The sequence below is a fragment of the Jaculus jaculus genome, chromosome 7, assembly GCF_020740685.1.
Source record: "Jaculus jaculus isolate mJacJac1 chromosome 7, mJacJac1.mat.Y.cur, whole genome shotgun sequence".
Taxonomy (NCBI): domain Eukaryota; kingdom Metazoa; phylum Chordata; class Mammalia; order Rodentia; family Dipodidae; genus Jaculus; species Jaculus jaculus.
Genome location: NC_059108.1, coordinates 86766773 through 86784347, shown reverse-complemented (window position 1 = coordinate 86784347; position 17575 = coordinate 86766773). Strand labels below are relative to the sequence as shown.

At 37.8% G+C, this 17575-nt stretch overlaps 1 protein-coding gene across 8 annotated transcripts in view; it reads left to right on the top strand.

Annotated features, from left to right (window-relative positions):
- Ralgapa1 (Ral GTPase activating protein catalytic subunit alpha 1) overlaps positions 1-17575 on the top strand; it is a 271828-nt gene that overhangs the window by 214140 nt on the left and 40113 nt on the right. For all 8 annotated transcript variants that reach the window (XM_045155394.1, XM_045155393.1, XM_045155389.1 and 5 more), the window contains 2 exons: positions 14099-14257; positions 15806-15933. In XM_045155394.1, the coding sequence (XP_045011329.1) occupies positions 14099-14257; positions 15806-15933 (287 nt within the window). The remainder of the gene's footprint in view (positions 1-14098; positions 14258-15805; positions 15934-17575) is intronic.

Here is a 17575-nt window from a genome sequence, read left to right as displayed (position 1 = left end):
ATAAAAATTTTAGAATGGGTTTTTCTATTTCTGAAAAAAAAATATTGGGATTTTTATTCTTTTCTGTTTAAGTAGCATATACAAGGTAAAGGGTTTTATTACAACATTTCCATATGTACATATAGTGTACTTTGATCATCTTTACTTCCTCTCTTATACGGTTAGGATTTTGATAGACTATAGATCACTAGGATGACTATATCTTTTAATCCACAAACACATATATTTCCATTTATTTACATCATCTTAAATTCTTTCTGGAGTATTCTATATTTTTCAGTATACAAGTCTTTTTTATTCCCCACTGCTGGATAGAAACCCACAGCTTTTTTTTTTTTTTTTCTTACTTGCCTACCACTGAACTAAATTCTCAACCCCAGTATTGTATTCTTTTCATGCTACTATAAATAAGATTACTTTAAGATTATTTGATCCAGTATAGATGTAGCTGGGTTGTATCTCCTAATGCTGTATCCTGCATCTTGCTGAAGTTATGTATGAGCTACAATAGCTTATGGAATCTTAAGATTTTCTGTGTGTAGTCCCTGTGTTTTTTGAGGTTTCTGTGTAGAAACAAAAGCTTGGAGCTTCCAGGCCTGCCATTTTGCTGACACTGTACCTTAAAAATGTTTTTGAGGGCTGGAGAGATGATCTAGTGGTTAAGGTATTTGCCTGCAAGGCCTGAGGATCCAGATTTGATGCCTCGGTACCCACATAAGCCAAATGCACAAGGTGCACAGGTGACTGGATTTTATTTGCAGTGGCTGGAGGCCCTGGTGTGTGCGCTCGCTCTCTCTCACGCTTTCTCTCTCTCTCTCTCTCTCTCTTTTTCTTTATCTTTCTATCTCTCTCAAATAAATAACTATTTTAATTTTTTTTATTTTTTATTTTTTTGTTTGCGCAGGTATACATATGTGTATGTATATGAGTGCACGTGAGTGCACATTTGTGTGGAGGACAGAGGACAACCTTAAGTATTGTTATTCAGTATACCATCCACTTCTTTTTTGGCCTGTAACTCACTTAGATTAGACTAGCTGGCAAGCAGGCTCCAGGGATCTGTCTCTGCCTCCTCAGCACTGGGATTACTGGCTGCACCCCATGCCTGGCATTTTTATATGGGTCCTGGGGATTTAACTCAGCTCCATGCTTGCTAGATGAGTTTACTAACTGAGCTATCTCTGCAAGATACCCTAGAAATAGTTTGGATTTTAATTCTAAATTCAGAATTATTTGATTATTTCTCAGGTAGGAAAAAAATAGAGTACTTGCAATTATTAAGTAAGAAGGACTCAGGAAATTGCATGTATTGTATTTCATGCATTTAAGAAGCCAGAAGCATTCTAATTTTTAAATGCAAAGGATCTTTATAGTTTTGTAAAACTTGGATGATTTACATATATTTGTTATTTTATTAAAACAATTATTGAAAAACACCCAGGCTAACTTGGCTTTTTTTACTTACATTTGGATATTTTAAAGGGCTTACTTATTTCAAAGTTCAACAGAAAGAGAATATAACCATGATCTTATAATTCAATACAACTAGTCTAAATCTTTTTCATAGAAATTTTAAAAAAAGCACTGGCTTTCCCTTCTTGCCTGTTTTCTGTTCCTCCAAGTCCTAGCAATATTTTTCACAATAGCAGGCTTATGTTTTAGTTTTATTATAGCATCATTTTCTTTTTAATAGGTGAAATTTTTAAACTTAATCATAGAAGCCAGTTGTCTTATACCAGTTCTTCTTAATAAAAAATCACTTTCTGTATTGGCATTTTTTTCTCTTGAATTTAATAAATTCCACATTAGTGGTAATAAGTTGAGGCCTAGAACATGTGTCCTATTACAAATGAACAATTGGATTTCATTAGGTTGTCCCCCCTGTCCTTTGTACATATGTCTTCAGGTGTGTTAATCCATTCAGTAGACACATTAATGAGCACTGGTTGCTGTGTAATATTATGGGAAGTAAAGCTTGTTGACCTCAACATGGAGTTTAATACTTGTAATTAAATTAGAAGTCTCAGTCAGTATAAAGAAATAGCCATGCCTCTGGCAAGCAGGAATTATTTATGACTCTGGTTCTTTGTTTTAAATTTGGCAGGAGAAAATTTTAGTTCTGTCTTTTTATTTAAGATATGTGATATTTTTGTAAATTATTTTTTAAATACTTTATATTCTTAGAATGAGAAGTGAATATCCTTGGATCTATTTAAGTATAGTCTTTTTATTTTTTGTAAAGATAAGATTTTTCAAAGCTTAAGATGGTAGCAGTAAGATTTTTACAAAACAGACTATCATTGTTTGGAAAATTAGCATTTTACTATAGTAAAATCAGTCTCTCTTAAAAATATTATACTACCATATCAAAAAATCCTGATACAACCCTGGTCCGAGCCATCTGTCCTATAAATTATCTCTTCCTCAAAAAGATTGATAGAAATGGTTAAAAATAATTTCCACTTAACTGACTGTATTCACCCCTAAAAATCAGAAGTGCTACAACCATTGGTATAAAGTGTTGAGAGGAGCCTCTCTCATTTCCACTGTCTCCTTGTTCGAGCCACTTGCTGATACTATGTTTCCAGGGTAGCTGAATCATCCTTTCAGAAGTCTGATGAAGATCAAGCTGCGATCATTGTAAAATACTTAGTTGAACTCTCTAGTTTATCTTTCATTTCCTGAACCCCTGAGAGACAGGGAAAGCACTTTATTTAGGTCAGTTTTCATTGAAATACTATTAATGTAATGGATATCATTTCATGTCTTTCTTTGACTATAATAGTTTTAAAATAAATGGGTTTGTACACTTACTTGGTCCAATTTTTATTTTAATGTACAAACAAAATTAGAATATGAGATACTTTCCAAAGAACCATAGGTTAAATATACCTGAAAATTAATTTTTTAAAAACAAATTTAGGGCTAGAGAGATGGTTCAGTGGTTAAGGCACTTGCCCACAAAGCCTATTGACCTGGATTAGATTGCCCAGAATCCACATAAGCCAGATGCACATGTGACATATGCATCTAGAATTTATTTGCAGTGTCTAGGGACCCTGGTGTGCACATTCTCATTCTCTCCCTTCTTTTTGTCTCTCTCTGCTCCTAAATATATAAATAAAAACATATACTTAAGAAAAAAAAAAAATTGAAGGCCAGGCATGTTGGCACACATCTTTTATTCCAACACTCAGGAGGCAGAGGTAAGAGGATCACTTTGAGTTCAAGGCCAGCCTGAGACTGCAAAGTGAATTCCAGGTCAGCCTGAACTAGAGTGAGACCCTACCTCAAAAAAAAAAAAAAAAAAAAATCAAAACAAAACAAATACTATGAAATTGTACTCAAGGTTTCAGTCCCAAATATAACACGTAGCATTTTGTAATTCAATTTTAATATCTTCTACTCTACCCAGATCCTTAGCTTTTACAGACATACTGATGATTATGAGTGGACGTAGAAACCAAGAAGTATGTCAGTGGCTCAGTGCAAATTTATGTCACCACTGTGAATGGCATCATGGTGATAATATTTTATAGAAGTAGTTTTCATTACATGTAGAACAAAATTCTAAATCCTTAGTGTCCTGCACATGATTTGGCCACCTTTCTAATTATCTCTTCTGTCACCTTATTCATTTTCCAACCTGGTTTCACTGACTTTCATTCTAACTTTATGAGGCAGGCACCATGGCACACACCTTTAATCCTAGCACTTGGGAGGCAGAGGTAGGATCACCCTAAGTTTGAGGCTACATACTGTACTACATAGTGAGTTCCAGGTCAGCATGGGCTATAGTGAGACCCTACCTTGAAAAAAAAAAAAAAAAGAAAAATTTATTCTAACTTCACAACAGAGCAAGTACAGTCATATATCAGATACTGTGTACACCTCTGATTCCCTCCAAGCTTCTTCATTTTTTCTATTCTCAGGGTCAAAAAAGGAAAAAAAAAAAAAAACCACTCAGGAATACTATACTATTACTCTATATTATTTTTCTTATTTTAATATGTTTGTCTGACTTCCTCCATTAGACTATCAAGATCATGAAGATGCAGACTTTCCTTACTACTGTTTCCAGCACCTAGAACTAGGCTTGTTAGTATTTAATGAGTGATCATTTAAAAAATGCCAGAGGTAAGCTGGGCATGGTGGCGCACACCTTTAATCGCAGAGGTAGGAGGATCGCTGTGAGTTCAAGGCCACCCTGAGACTATATAATGAATTCCAGGTCAGCATGAGCTAGAGTGAGACCCTACCTCAAAAAAAGAAAACAACAACAAAAATGCCAGAGGTATTCTAACAACAAATCAAAAGAACTACCTATGTATACCTTTATCATGATCAATGTGCATAATTAGGTACTTATGTTTTTATACTATGCATTTGTTTTATACTGTGTGTAAGTTTAATATTAGAAGACATGCCATTTTATGTAACAATATATGTAGATATTATTAACCAGCAGGAATCCTGAGTACTATACTTGTTTTAAGAAGTTTGTCTTATTATTATTCATTAGTGACCCAGATGGCAAATGAAGGTATGAAAATGTGTGAACTATAAAAATATATGTGATACATGGGAAGCTGAAATGGATTATCATGAGTTTGAGGCTAACCTGTGTCACATAGTGTGTCTGGCCTCAACGGGCAAAAAGTATATGAAAGGATGTTTTCACACCATATATATGATAGTGTACATTTTACTAAATATGAATTTCCAGAAGGTGGGTGAAATAATAGGGTTGGGGTGGTGAGAATACTGTTTGAACTGCATAATCTAATTAACTTCTGTGCATACTTCAGCTTTTAGTTCAGGTGCCATTATAGATCAGTATTCTCTGCTATTTGTATTCAGAGCACTGTCCAAAAATATTTATTGTTTGGTTATTTTGCTGTCTCCACTGCACCCAATGCCACACATGTTGCTCTTCATCACTGCATTTGTGAGAATTAAACTGTGCATTCAGGCAAAATAGAATAATTAAACAGTTAGTTTGTAAGCACTTAGATAACAATGTAGTAATCCCTAGAGCCACTATAAGTTCCCCATAACCAATCACAATCAACCTTAATTTGTTTAATAAGATCATTAGATCAGACTGTCTAAAGTTAACTAAGTTGTTTGTTGAGTGTAAGTTGAAGAAATGTGGTCTTAATAGTTTGGTACATATGTTCTTGACTATATATATAATCATATTCAGAACAGGTTAAAGGTGCTTGCTTGCAGGGTCTGATTTAAATCCCTAGTACCCACACATAAAGCCAAATGCACAAAGTGGCACATGGGTCTGGAGTTCATTTCTAGTGGCAGAAGGTCCTGGCACATTCATTCATTATTCATTCTGCCTTTCACGTGCATGCAAATAAAGAAATAAAATATTTTTTAAAAAGAGAACACGTAAATTATTTAACAAGAAGCAGTCTGGGGAAGTGGTTACAATATGGGTTCTGGAACTACCTGCCTGGGTTTCAATACTGCGTCTGTCACCCAGTTTTTAATCTTAGGCAAGCTGTTGCACACTTAAGCTTCAGTTCCTCATCTGTAAAAATAGCAGTAATAGTAATTGTATTTGCCTTTGTGCATTATTGTGAAAATTAAGCAAATTATCACAGAACACTTAGTATAGTAAGCCTTTTTAAGCAGAAGGAAAATCTGTAATAACACTCTCATCTAGACCTGTCCCATTTGACATTTTGTTCAGAGCCTAAATGACAAGAATTTAAGAATAATTCAAATCTGGCGGGGGGGGGGGTTGTAACCAATACATTGAATGGCCGAATCAGACTATCAATAGATCATGACAAGCTTAAAGATAATTAGAATTTGGCAAGGTAAAATTTAATAAGAATAAATAATAAAGTCTCCTTTTTAGTTGTAGCTGTTTATTGTGCCTGCTGAAAAGAATGTTGCAAGAGGCATGATGAGGTGGTTCTATCCTTAGGATCTGCATCTGTCTGAAAAAGAGAAGCAGATTCTCTGATGGGGAGAGTAAAATTAGCACCAGATAAATGTGATAAGCATTATTTTTTAGAGAGAGTTTAATAGGTATAGGCCAACTTGTAGCCCACAATTGGTGGGAGCTTGATGATGGAGAGTGGGCTCAATTTTGGATATGGTTCTGACTTGTTTCCTGGCTCCAGCTATGGGTACTATACCACTGAGGGGATCAGTTAGTCAAATCAAGAGCATTTGGTTTCCCACCGTGGCTGTGCACCACTATTGCACTTGTGTGAGCATCACGTCAGGTTGTTTGCTGCTAAGTTGGTTAGACCATGAGTCGCTTGGACAGATACTGGTCATTCTCCCCAATTGCTCATGTAGCACCTTCCAGCACTAGACGTGCTGTCTGGGGACTAACTCTCTTCAGCTTCCAGCCACATCATTCCATGTTACATGCCTACAGCATATGGTATCTTCAGCAGTAGGGTCTCACCACTAACCTTTGGTGGGTCATCAAGTACTCTGACAGCAATCTGTCTTTTGGGAGACCTTGTAGGTCTCTCTGATCAAAAGCTCATTGTGGATGATAGCCACATGCTGGCACTGGGAGTTACAGGTGAGTGCACAAGAAGAGAAGGAAGAAAAAGAAAAGTGATATAAAAGAGATAGATGAGAGAGAAGAGGGAGAGAGAGAGAGAGAGAAGGAAACAGGAGGAGATAAAAGTCAATTTTTATCATTACCCTCTCCAGGGCCTTGTGAATCAGGTGTTCCCTCTAAGGGCCTGGTGAAGGTTCAACCATTTGGCCTGTCTTTTAGGTTGTAGAGGTTTTTCTTTTAACATATATATATATATTTGACAGAGGGGGATTGAGAGAGAGAGAGAATGGGCACACCAGGGCCTCCAGCTGCTGCAAATGAACTCCAGATGCATGTGCCCCCTTGTGCATCTGGCTAACGTGGGTCCTGGGGAATTGAATCTGGGTCCTTTGGCTTTGCAGGCAAATGCCTTAACCACTAAGCCATCCTTCCAGCCCAGGATGTAGAGTTTTATGTTACCATTGTCATTGGGGGCCAGTTTTGTGTCTCCTATCTCCCCCCCTCCTCCCCATCTTCCCTAATGTCCAGTCCTCAAGATGCTTTCTGGGTATGTTGGCAATTTGGGTAGATTCAGGTTAGGAGCTGTAGATGAGTGAGACTATGTGGTGATTATCTTTCTGTGATTGGGTGAGTTCACTGAGCATGATCTGTTCCAGGTTCGACCATTTTTCTTCAAATTTCATTGTGTTGTTTTTCCTTACTGCTGTGTAAAAAGGGCCCCAGCTGAAACTAAGAATAATTGGGGAAACATGCAAGAATGCTGTTTTCTTGGCGAACTGGGTACCAGCACAATGGTGAAGGAGACAGACACAGAAAACAGTCATCCCCTACCAAACCAGATATCCAGACACACAGAGGGTCCCAAGATCTCAACACTGAAGCAGACCTAAAATGAACCCAACGTGGCTCAAGGAAATTTGCAGAAGAGGGGCCAGAAAGAATTTCAGAGCCACACGTTGGGTCATGATATGCAGAGACATTGCCTTTCAACCAAAACTGATGGCTAACCCCACAATGCACAACCCACATACCCCAACAAGGAGGGTCCCTGTGGAAGAGGGAGGAGGCTAACAATGGTACCAATTTGACTGTATTTACTGAGTACAAAACTAAAAAAAAAAAATTTTTTTTAAAGAATGTTGCAAGAAAAAGACCAAAGAGTTTGAATCCACCAACTCTGTGTGAGCATGATCATAAAGATGCAGAAAATAATTTAGTGAACAGATCAGCAGAGGAAGAAACAGTCCCATTAATGGGTTTGCTATATTAGAGCAAGTATTGATGTTGTCTGTGCCAAACACTGCAATTTAATAGGAACACCCGTAAATTGAGGCAGTAATCTAAGAAAATGATTATGTTTATAAATTATATGAAGAGGAGCTGCTGACACTTTAATCTAAAAAAGAAAAGATATTAAACTGACCTTCAGGTATCTAGAAAGATAACTTAGAGTATACAAATTGGATTTATTTGGTAATGCTCATTTTAGGAGATTTGGCATCAAGAAAGCAGGATTGTGCTTAGTATAAAGTATGTTTCCAGGTCTGGAGAGATGACTCAGCAGTTAAAGTGCTTGCCTGCAAAGACTTAAGGACCAGAGTCTAGTTGGCAGTGGTTGGAGCTCCTGGCACGCCCATTCTTTCTCTTATCACTCTTTCTCTCTCTCTCTAATAAATGAATAAACAAATTTAAAAATGAAAACAATGATCCAGTGAGCACTTTAGCAAGATTAAGGCCCAGGGTTTGATCCTTAACAGGGGCAGGGGAGGGGGACTAAGGGAAGTAACACACAGCTTTAATTCCTTCCAGCACTAAGGAGGCCAAGGAAGGATCACTGTAAATTCAAGGCCAGCCTGAGACTACTTAGTAAATTCCAGGTCACCCTGGGCTAGAGCAAGATCCTACATCAAGAACCAAAAATATGCTGCAGGGCCAGGCATGGTGGTACACACCTTTAATCCCAGCACTCAGAAGGCAGAGTTAGGAGGATGGCTGTGAGTTTGAGGCCAGCCTGGAACTGCAGAGTGAGTTCCAGGTCAGCCTGAGCTAGAATGAGAACCTACCTCAAAAAAAAAAAGAAACAAACAAACAAACAGGTGGCTGGAGAGATGGCTCAGTGGCTAAAGGTGCTTGTTTGCAAAGCGTATAAGCTTGAACTCAATTAAACCAGCTACCCACACAAAGCTGGACTGGCATTTGTATGAAGCAGCAAGAAACCCTGGCATGCCCTTAAACACACACACAAATAAAAGTTTTTTGGTTTTTTTATTTATTTATTTGAGAGCAAGAGAAAGAGGCAGGGAGAGAGAGAGAGAATGGGCACGCCAGGGCCTCCAGCCACTGCAAACAAACTCCAGATGCTTGTGCTCCCTTGTGCATCTGGCTAACGTGGGTCCTGGGGAATCAAGCCTCGAACCGGGGTCCTTAGGCTTCACAGGCAAGTGCTTAACCACTAAGCCACCTATCCAGCCCACAAATATATATATTTTAACATTCCACTGATTATGGTTCTTTAAAAGTGGAATGGAGAAGCGGGGCATGGTGGCACATGCCTTTAATCCCAACACTCAAGAAGTAAAGGTAGATGGATTGCTATGAGTTCAAGGCCACCCTGAGACTACATAGAGAGCAAGACCCTACTTCAAAAAACAACAATGACGACAAAAATGTAAGTGAAAAGCCAGGTATGGTAGCACATGCCTTTAATCCCAACACTCAGAAGACAGAGAGAGGAGGATTGCTGTGAGTTCAAGGTCACCCTGAGACTACATAGTAAATTCCAAGTCAGCCTGGGCTAGAGTGAGACCCTACCTTGAAAAAAAAAAAAACAAAACAAAAACTGGAATATACACATGGCTTAGTGGTTAAGGCACTTGCCTGCGAAGCCTATGGACCCAAGTTTGATTCCCCAGTACCTATATAGGCAGTGGCTAGAGGCCCTGGCATATCCATTCTGTCTCTCTACCTCTTTCTCTCTCTAAAATAAATAATTGTTTTTGTTTTTTTGAGGTAGGGTCTCATTCTAGCCCAGGACCTGGAATTCACTATGTAGTCTCAGGGTGGCCTCAAACTCACGGCAATCTTCCTACCTCTGCTTCCTGAATGCTAGGATTAAAGGTGTGTGCCACCACACCCGGCTTTAAAACTTTTTTTAAAAAGTAAATTCCAGGTCAGCTTTGGGCTTGAGTGAGACCCTATTTGAAAAAAACAAAAACAAACAAAAAGTAGAGTGGGGGTCAGAGATGGCTTACAAGCCTAAAGACCCAGGTTTAATTCCCTAGGACTCACTTATGCTAGATGCACAAGGTGGTGCATGTTTCTGGAGTTTGTTTGCAATGGCTAAAGGCCCTGGTGCTCCTATTCTCTCTCTTTCTCTCTCCTCTCTCTCGTTCTTTCTCTCTTAAATAAATAAATGAACAAAAATATTTGTAAAAAGAATGGATTAATTTGTGAATTATTATTAAACTTCATAACATTAAAAGTATTGGAATAGAGGCAGGATATGTACTCCTGCAGGGGTATCGCAGTGGAGTTTCTCTATTGGGTGTGAAATTACTCCCTTAAGAGCTCTTCTAGTATTAGCATTCTATAATGTGCAAAGGACTTCATTTTGATGCTTGATGAGTTTCATTTCATTATCTTCATAAATTAACAATGTTACATAGTTTATATTCCAAACTGACTTGAATAACAGTTGAAGTAAATGCAGAGGCATAATTTGGTTGCCAGTCATTTTAGTAAATGTCTCCCATGTTCATAGAACGTAATGTTCTGTCAGACATGAATGATCATCTGGGTCCAAAACCAGGAACTCCTTTGAGAAATTGTCAAGAATATAGGAAAACCAGTTGCATGTACATAGGACGTAGTCTTATAAGTCTGTATGAGATAAGGAATAAATGAATTAAACATAGTATGTAAAATATTTGTGCTAAATATACATACACCTGAAATTTCCATTAACTTGTTTTTATTATTAGCAACATAGTGCCTATGGTAGACTTGTATATGTGTACACATGTCCTTGCACCACCCCATGCACTTGCCTTTGATGGGGCATGCTCTCCTATAGTGGCCAGGGCAGACTATAGGGTGTCCCACTCTATCATTCTTGGTTTGTTTGTTTTTTCACTCTAGCCCAGGCTGATATGGCACTCACTCTGTAATCCCAGGCTGGCCTTGAACTCACAGTGATCCTCCCATCTCTGCCTCTCAAATGCTGAGGCCAAAGGCATGTGCCATCACTACTTGCCCACTCTATTATTCTAATGTCCATTCTTGTTTTGAACTCAAATCTCTTACTGATCCTAGAGCTTGCTATTTTTCATGAGCTCCAGTGATTTCTGGGTCTCTGCTCCCCTATGAGACTGAGGTTATGTACATGACCACACCCAGCTATTTTTGTGGTTTCTGAGGTTCAAATTCAGGCTTCCTCAGATCCCCTCAGGCCTTATGCTTGTTCAGGGAATGCATTTAACCACTTAAGTCATCTCTCCAGCCCTTTTATTAACAATTTATTTTTCAGTAGTCTTTTAAAATTTCCCAAGACACATAGTAATGATTGACTATCTCAATTTGTGTTTATTATACAACAGGTTTTTAAAGGTATAAAAATGTAAAAACACTGCATGTAGTGGCACACATCTTTAATTCCAGCACTTGGGAGGTCAAGGTAGGAGGATCGCTGTGAGTTTGAGGCCAACCAAAGAGTACATAGTGAATTCCAAGTCAGCCTGCACTAGGGCAAGATCCTACCTTGATAAAACAAAATAGAAAAAAAAAAAAAATACATACATACATACATACTTCATCATGATAGCCTAAAACAGTTGTTTTTCACATTGGAATCTAAATGATAAGGGATTTTCATGAAATGTTTTCCTTAAAATGTTTGAACGTGGGCTGGAGAAATGGCTTAGTGGTTAAGGCATTTGCCTGTGAAGCCAAAGGACCCAGGTTCAGTTCTCCATGACCCACGTAAGCCAGATGCACAGGGGCCCATGCATCTGGAGTTCATTTGCAGTAGCTAGAGGTCCTGGCATGCCCATTCTGTCTGTGTCTGTCCTCTACTCTCCTCCCTTCTCCCCTACCCTCTCTCTCCCCTTGCAGATAAATAAATAACTTTTAAATATTTGAACATGTCTAGAATGACTTTGTTTACATGCATGGTTCTGTGTGAAAAATCTTATAACATCTTGGCAACAATGTGTGTTCTTTGATATTAAACTTCTATAATAGACTTTAATACTATATGGAAGCTATTTGGAGACAAGCACTGGTTATAATAGTACAGCTGCCCTGTTCTCTTGTTTCTTTAGATAAGTGGGCACTAGAAATTATAGATAATTTTGGCAAGAGTTCAAGGGTTAATGTAGCAGATAAATAAAAGGAATTTTCTGTAAATTGAGACCTGCATTATTTCAGTTGTCTTGTCTTTCCTAACCTAACTCATTTAATTGTAAAAAGTAAATACTTAAATTCTTCCTGACAGTGTGCTCAGCTTTTACTATCGTTTATTACTTCAATTATACTTGATATCACTTAGAACAATCTGCCATTTGGAAATCTCAGTATAGCCTGGAGCTTAGTATTAGATCTGGCTGCTATTGTAACATGTACAGCATATGACATTAATGTATCAAAATTAGATTGGATCATCCCTCCTGGTTGAATTTATTTCACATTTCTTTTGTATTTAGTTAACATAAACCTGTTAGGGAAGCTGACACATGGGGATGGCTGTATAGGAAGGATATTTTTTAAGTATTTTGATTAAAAAATAAAATTACAGGGCCATGCCTTTTCTGAGTTGTGTAATCTCCTTTTTGCTTTTTAAAAATGTTACAAAGTCCAAGTCCTGCAGTTGTATCATTCCAGTATGTACACACAGATATAAGGAATTAACTCCAGGGATCAGAAATGACTCCAAAGAATCTTTTGTTAATTAGATTCAACTTCTTTCTTTGTTTAAATCATACATAAGTTTTTGGTCTATCATGTGGGTTTTAATCCAAAATAAGTTACATATTTCAAGAACAGAAATAGCTTATACACTAGCTCATAGCATAAATACTGACCCATAGTAAATCTACCTCTGCCTCCGGAGTGCTGCAATTAAAGATGTGTACCACAGTGCCCTGTCCAGTTTTCTAGAAGCAATGGAAAAGCTAATGCAAGATATATACCAAAAATAAACTAAAATGTTTACAGTGGCAGGACCATTAAATATACTCTATGATGAAATTTTGTAACACAATTGAGGTTTTTACAGTAATCTTCAAGAAGAAAACTCAAGAATAATGGGCATTAAGTTCATTTTTCAAATAGCTTATTAGAATTCCAACTTTCAAATGGTTTACTTTCTTATAGTTTTAGTTATAACATTAACTCTCTTCAGCTTTCTAGAAACATCTTTGTCAGTCCTGTAAATATCTAAGTAATATTTTGAGGACCTAATCTCAAAATATCTGTTTAGAGGAATTTCAGAGTTTTATAGAATTTGTTTTTACTCAGTAACTGATTATGTGACTCTCCATTTTTTGAGTGTGTGTATTTGTGTATGTGTGTATGATGTGTTTCTGTGTATGTGATTGTGGGCATGTCCGTGTTGCATAGTGCATGTGGAAGTCAGATGACTACATTCAGAAGTTTGCCCTTGCCTTCCACCTCTTTAAGGCAGCATCTCTCTCTCATCTTAGTTGTTTCTCACTGCTGCCCTTGCTGCTTACTAGAGTAACTGGTCCATGTAAGCTTCTGGGAATGGTTTCCTGTTTCCACCTCACCAACAGCCTACCAGTTTTCATCTTTTTTTTTGTTTTAATTTTTTCTTTTATTAGTTTTCTATTCTGCAAGTACAGGCAGTTTGGTACCATTATTAGGTTCATCCATGACCTACCCCCTCCCCATCGGCCCCTCCTTGTTGAAGTGTATGGGTTGTGCATTTTGCGGTTAGCCCATAGTTTTCATCTTTTATAGTGGTAAGCGTTTTTCTCACTGAGCCATTCCCTAGCCTTGAATTATTTTCTTCTAGTTGCCTTATTCAGGCCACCTCTCTACTCATTAGCACTTCCAGAGAGTGGTCAGAATAAAAGAAGAATCTCAATCAGTCACTTCAAGGGGAAGGGGAGAGTTTCAAAGCAGGGGCTTACTCTAGTCTAGGCTGACCTGCAACTTTGTAGTCCAGGCTGATGTTGAACTCAGCAATCCTATCACCTCAGTCTCTCAAGTGCTAGGATCAGTCACTTTTTAAAATAACTTTTGGAAGGTTTGATAATAGTGCAGTTTCTAGATAAGAAGAGTAGGCTGTCTGAATCTTTGTCATCTGAGTTTGCTTTGTCTCACACTGACTATGGAGAGTTGAAATTATATTCTTCTACAGTGTCTCCTAATGGTGGCTTTAACTGTGTTTCATGTGTGGTGAAAGTCATCAAATGAAATTTAATTTTTTTAAATCTCTTTACCTTTTCCCCTTTGTGTAATATATTGTCACTAGCAGTGCAGCTTTACTCACAGAGCTTTTATAAAGTACTATAAATTGTTTTCTTGTTTTTTCAGCTGAGACATTTAGGAAATGATGAAGTACACATTGTTTGGTCAGAGCATACCAGAGACTACAGGAGAGGAATTATTCCTACAGAATTTGGTGATGTCCTTATTATAATATACCCAATGAAAAACCATATGTTTAGTATCCAGATCATGAAAAAACCAGAGGTAAGAACTCCTTCCATTTTAAAAATCAGTTTTGAATTGTGAAAAAGAGGGGTAGATAAGAAGCAATACAGACTGATAGCTATATAGATTGTCTTAAGCCAGTTCAGAAGGAGCCAAGCCAGCAAAACCATTCTTAAATAGAAGATGTATAGGTAGTGCCTGACTAGAAAACTCTTTTGTACTAAGCCTACCAAGAAAAAGAAAAAAGAAAATATGACCTTTTATTAAGATATAAAATGATCACAGACTTCTGAAAGACACAGTAAGAAGTTATCATTTCTATTAGATTAAGAAAATAACTCTGAACATAAAGTGATTATTACCTTTTGAATAATAAAATTTATCTTTGATTTTTTATATATATATATATATACATATATATATATTGAGGTAGACTCTCACTCTAGTCCAAGTGCTGGGATTAAAGGCATGTACCACCGTGTCTAGCTGATACTATAATTTTTATCAGTTGACAGCTTAGGGCTGGCAGTATATAGCTCAAAGTTAGAGCATTAGCCAAGCTAAGTTTTAATAGATGATGTTTTATTTTTTTAATAGATGATATTTTTGACAGTTGATTGAGAATCTTTAGAATTTTCTGAGTTTAACCCCAGCCCTGAAAACAAAAATTCTGCTTGATTTTTGATAGGCACAAATTTTAAGGTTTAAGAAAGAAGTAAGTTGTAGATAACTATTTTATACTTTGTGGCCATATAATGTCCCTGTTGTGTATTTTTCAATTTTTTTAAAATAAAAATGCTTTTAAAACATAAACAGGGCCTGGAGAGATGGCTTAGTGGTTAAGGCATTTGTCTGCAAAGCCAAAGGTCTTCAGTTCGATTCCCCAAACCCATGTAGCAAAACTGGTATTTCCCAAAAATAATTCTAAACTTTTTCTTTTCCTTGATTGCTCAATGGAGGAAAAGGAATATACTTCCAGGATTTATTTGTGTACAGTTGAAACTACAAAAATTTGAAAACTGATCCACATGCCTAGAATGCCAACACTCAGGAGACTGAGGTTGAGGATCTCTTTGAGTTGGAGGGCAGACTGGGCCTTCAAAGTGAGTTCCAGGTCCATTGGGTCTAAAATGAGAAATAAAATAATTAAAAACCCGCAGGAACCATAAGTTGTTGTCAGCTACATGAAGCACATAGTTCTTTTGAATGGATGTATGTTTTGTAGACCTGTAGCATGTTTGTTTATTATCTGAGTATAAGAGATTATTATGAGAAAACATTACTTGTGGGGGGGGGGGGGTCCTTAGGGTAAGGTCTCAATCTAGCCCAGGCTGACCTGGAATTCACTATGAAGTCTTAGGGTGGCCTCAAACAGCTATCCTCCTATCTCTTCTTCCTGAGTGTTGAGATTAAAGGTGTGCACCAGCATGCCCCACTTTTAAGAATTAAACGTTTGAATACTTTTTCTAAAAGAGCTAGAGGAAGGAAGCCAAAATACTTTTGTGCAAGTGCAAAATGTCTCAATTGTTCTTATTTACAATCTTTCCGCTATTTCAGTATAAAATGATGTTCTAATCCCTCTCCCAGGTTCCCTTCTTTGGTCCACTTTTTGATGGTGCTATTGTGAATGGAAAGGTTCTACCCATTATGGTTCGATCAACAGCTATAAATGCCAGCCGTGCTCTGAAATCACTGATTCCATTATATCAAAACTTGTATCCTTTTTAAATAGTATGGTTAATATTCATTAAAAAGGTAAATATCCTTGCATGTTAAAAAACTTTTAAGTTCTAGCAATGCATGGTAACATACTCCTTTAATCCCAGAACTGGGAAGCTGAGATAGGAGGATTGCATCGCTGTGAGTTTGAGGCAAGCCTGAAACTACAGAGTGAGTTCCAGGTCAGCCTGGGCTAAAGTGAGAACCCTACCTCAGGGAAAAAAAAACTTTGAGTTTTTACTTACTGATTAGTAGATGGTAGGTTGAGTATTTATGATGCTTAAAATTTATTTTTATTTATTTATTAGAGACAGAAAGAGTGAGAGAGAATGGGTACAACAGGGCTGCTAGCCACTGCAAACAAACACCAGATGCATATGCCACCACGTGCATCTGGCTTTTGTAGGACCTAGAGAACTGAACCTGGTTCCTTAGGCTTCTCAGGCAAGCACCTTAGCCACTAAGCCATCTCTCCAACCCTTACATGCTTTTAATAAATACCAAGCATTTGGTTAGTTAATGAGAGTCCCATTATATGTCAGGCATTTTGCTGTCATTGCAAAGAATCAGTTTACTTGGGGGAATCTATCATTTTCAGTACTTACATTTTAAAAGGAGTGCATGTAAGATGTGTAGTGATAAGCACCTCTAACACAGCTGGAACTGATAGTTGATGGTATCCAGAGATACTTCCAAGAAATGAGGGTTGAGCCAGTCCTAAAAGGAAAGAATAAGATATAACCAGATGGCTAGTCATTAAAAAGCACTTGTTGTACATGAGGACCTGAGTTTGGATCCCCAGAACCCTTGTAAATGCCAAGTGTGGCGACAGATCCTATAATTCTAGCACTGGGAAGACAGACAGGAAATCCCTAGGGGCTTGCTGAATAGCTAGACTAGCCTAACTCTGAGCTCTGGGTTCAATGAGAAACCTGTTCCAATAATTAAGGTGGAGAGCAATAGACATCAACCTCTAGCCTCCATGTGCATACCATACACTCATTCATATGCTTAAAAATCAGATGGGCCAAGGAATTTCAAAGGGGAAAGTAGGGGGAGGGAGGAAATTACCATGGAAAATTGTTTACAATTATGGAAGTTATCAATAAAAAATTAATTAATTTAAAAAAATCAGATAGGTACAGAATAGCTGTCCCAAAGAGGGAACAACATAAAGGAACACAGAGGTATGAGAGGACATGGAGTGCCTAAAACACAGCTTCTGGAACCAGACTGTCTGGACTTGAGTCCTGGCTTTCCTGAGCCATATAGCCTTCAGTGTGTTATCTAACCTCTCCGTGACCCAGTTTACTTCTCTATAACATGAGAATAATGATGATAATAACTACTTCGTGATGGTGGATGGACTAGTAATAACTCATTCTGTGTAAAAATTTTAAAATAGTGCCTTATGAGCTGGAGAGATGGCTTAGTGGTTAAGTGCTTGCCTGTGAAGCCTAAGGATGCCAGTTAAAGGCTCAATTCCCCAGGACCCACGTTAGCCAGATGCACAAGGAGGCTCACGCATCTGGAGTTCGTCTGAAGTGGCTGAAGGCCCTGGCGCGCCCATTCTCTCCCTCCCTCTCCCCCCCCCCGCCTCCTTCTCTCTGTCACTCTCAAATAAATAAATAAAAATAA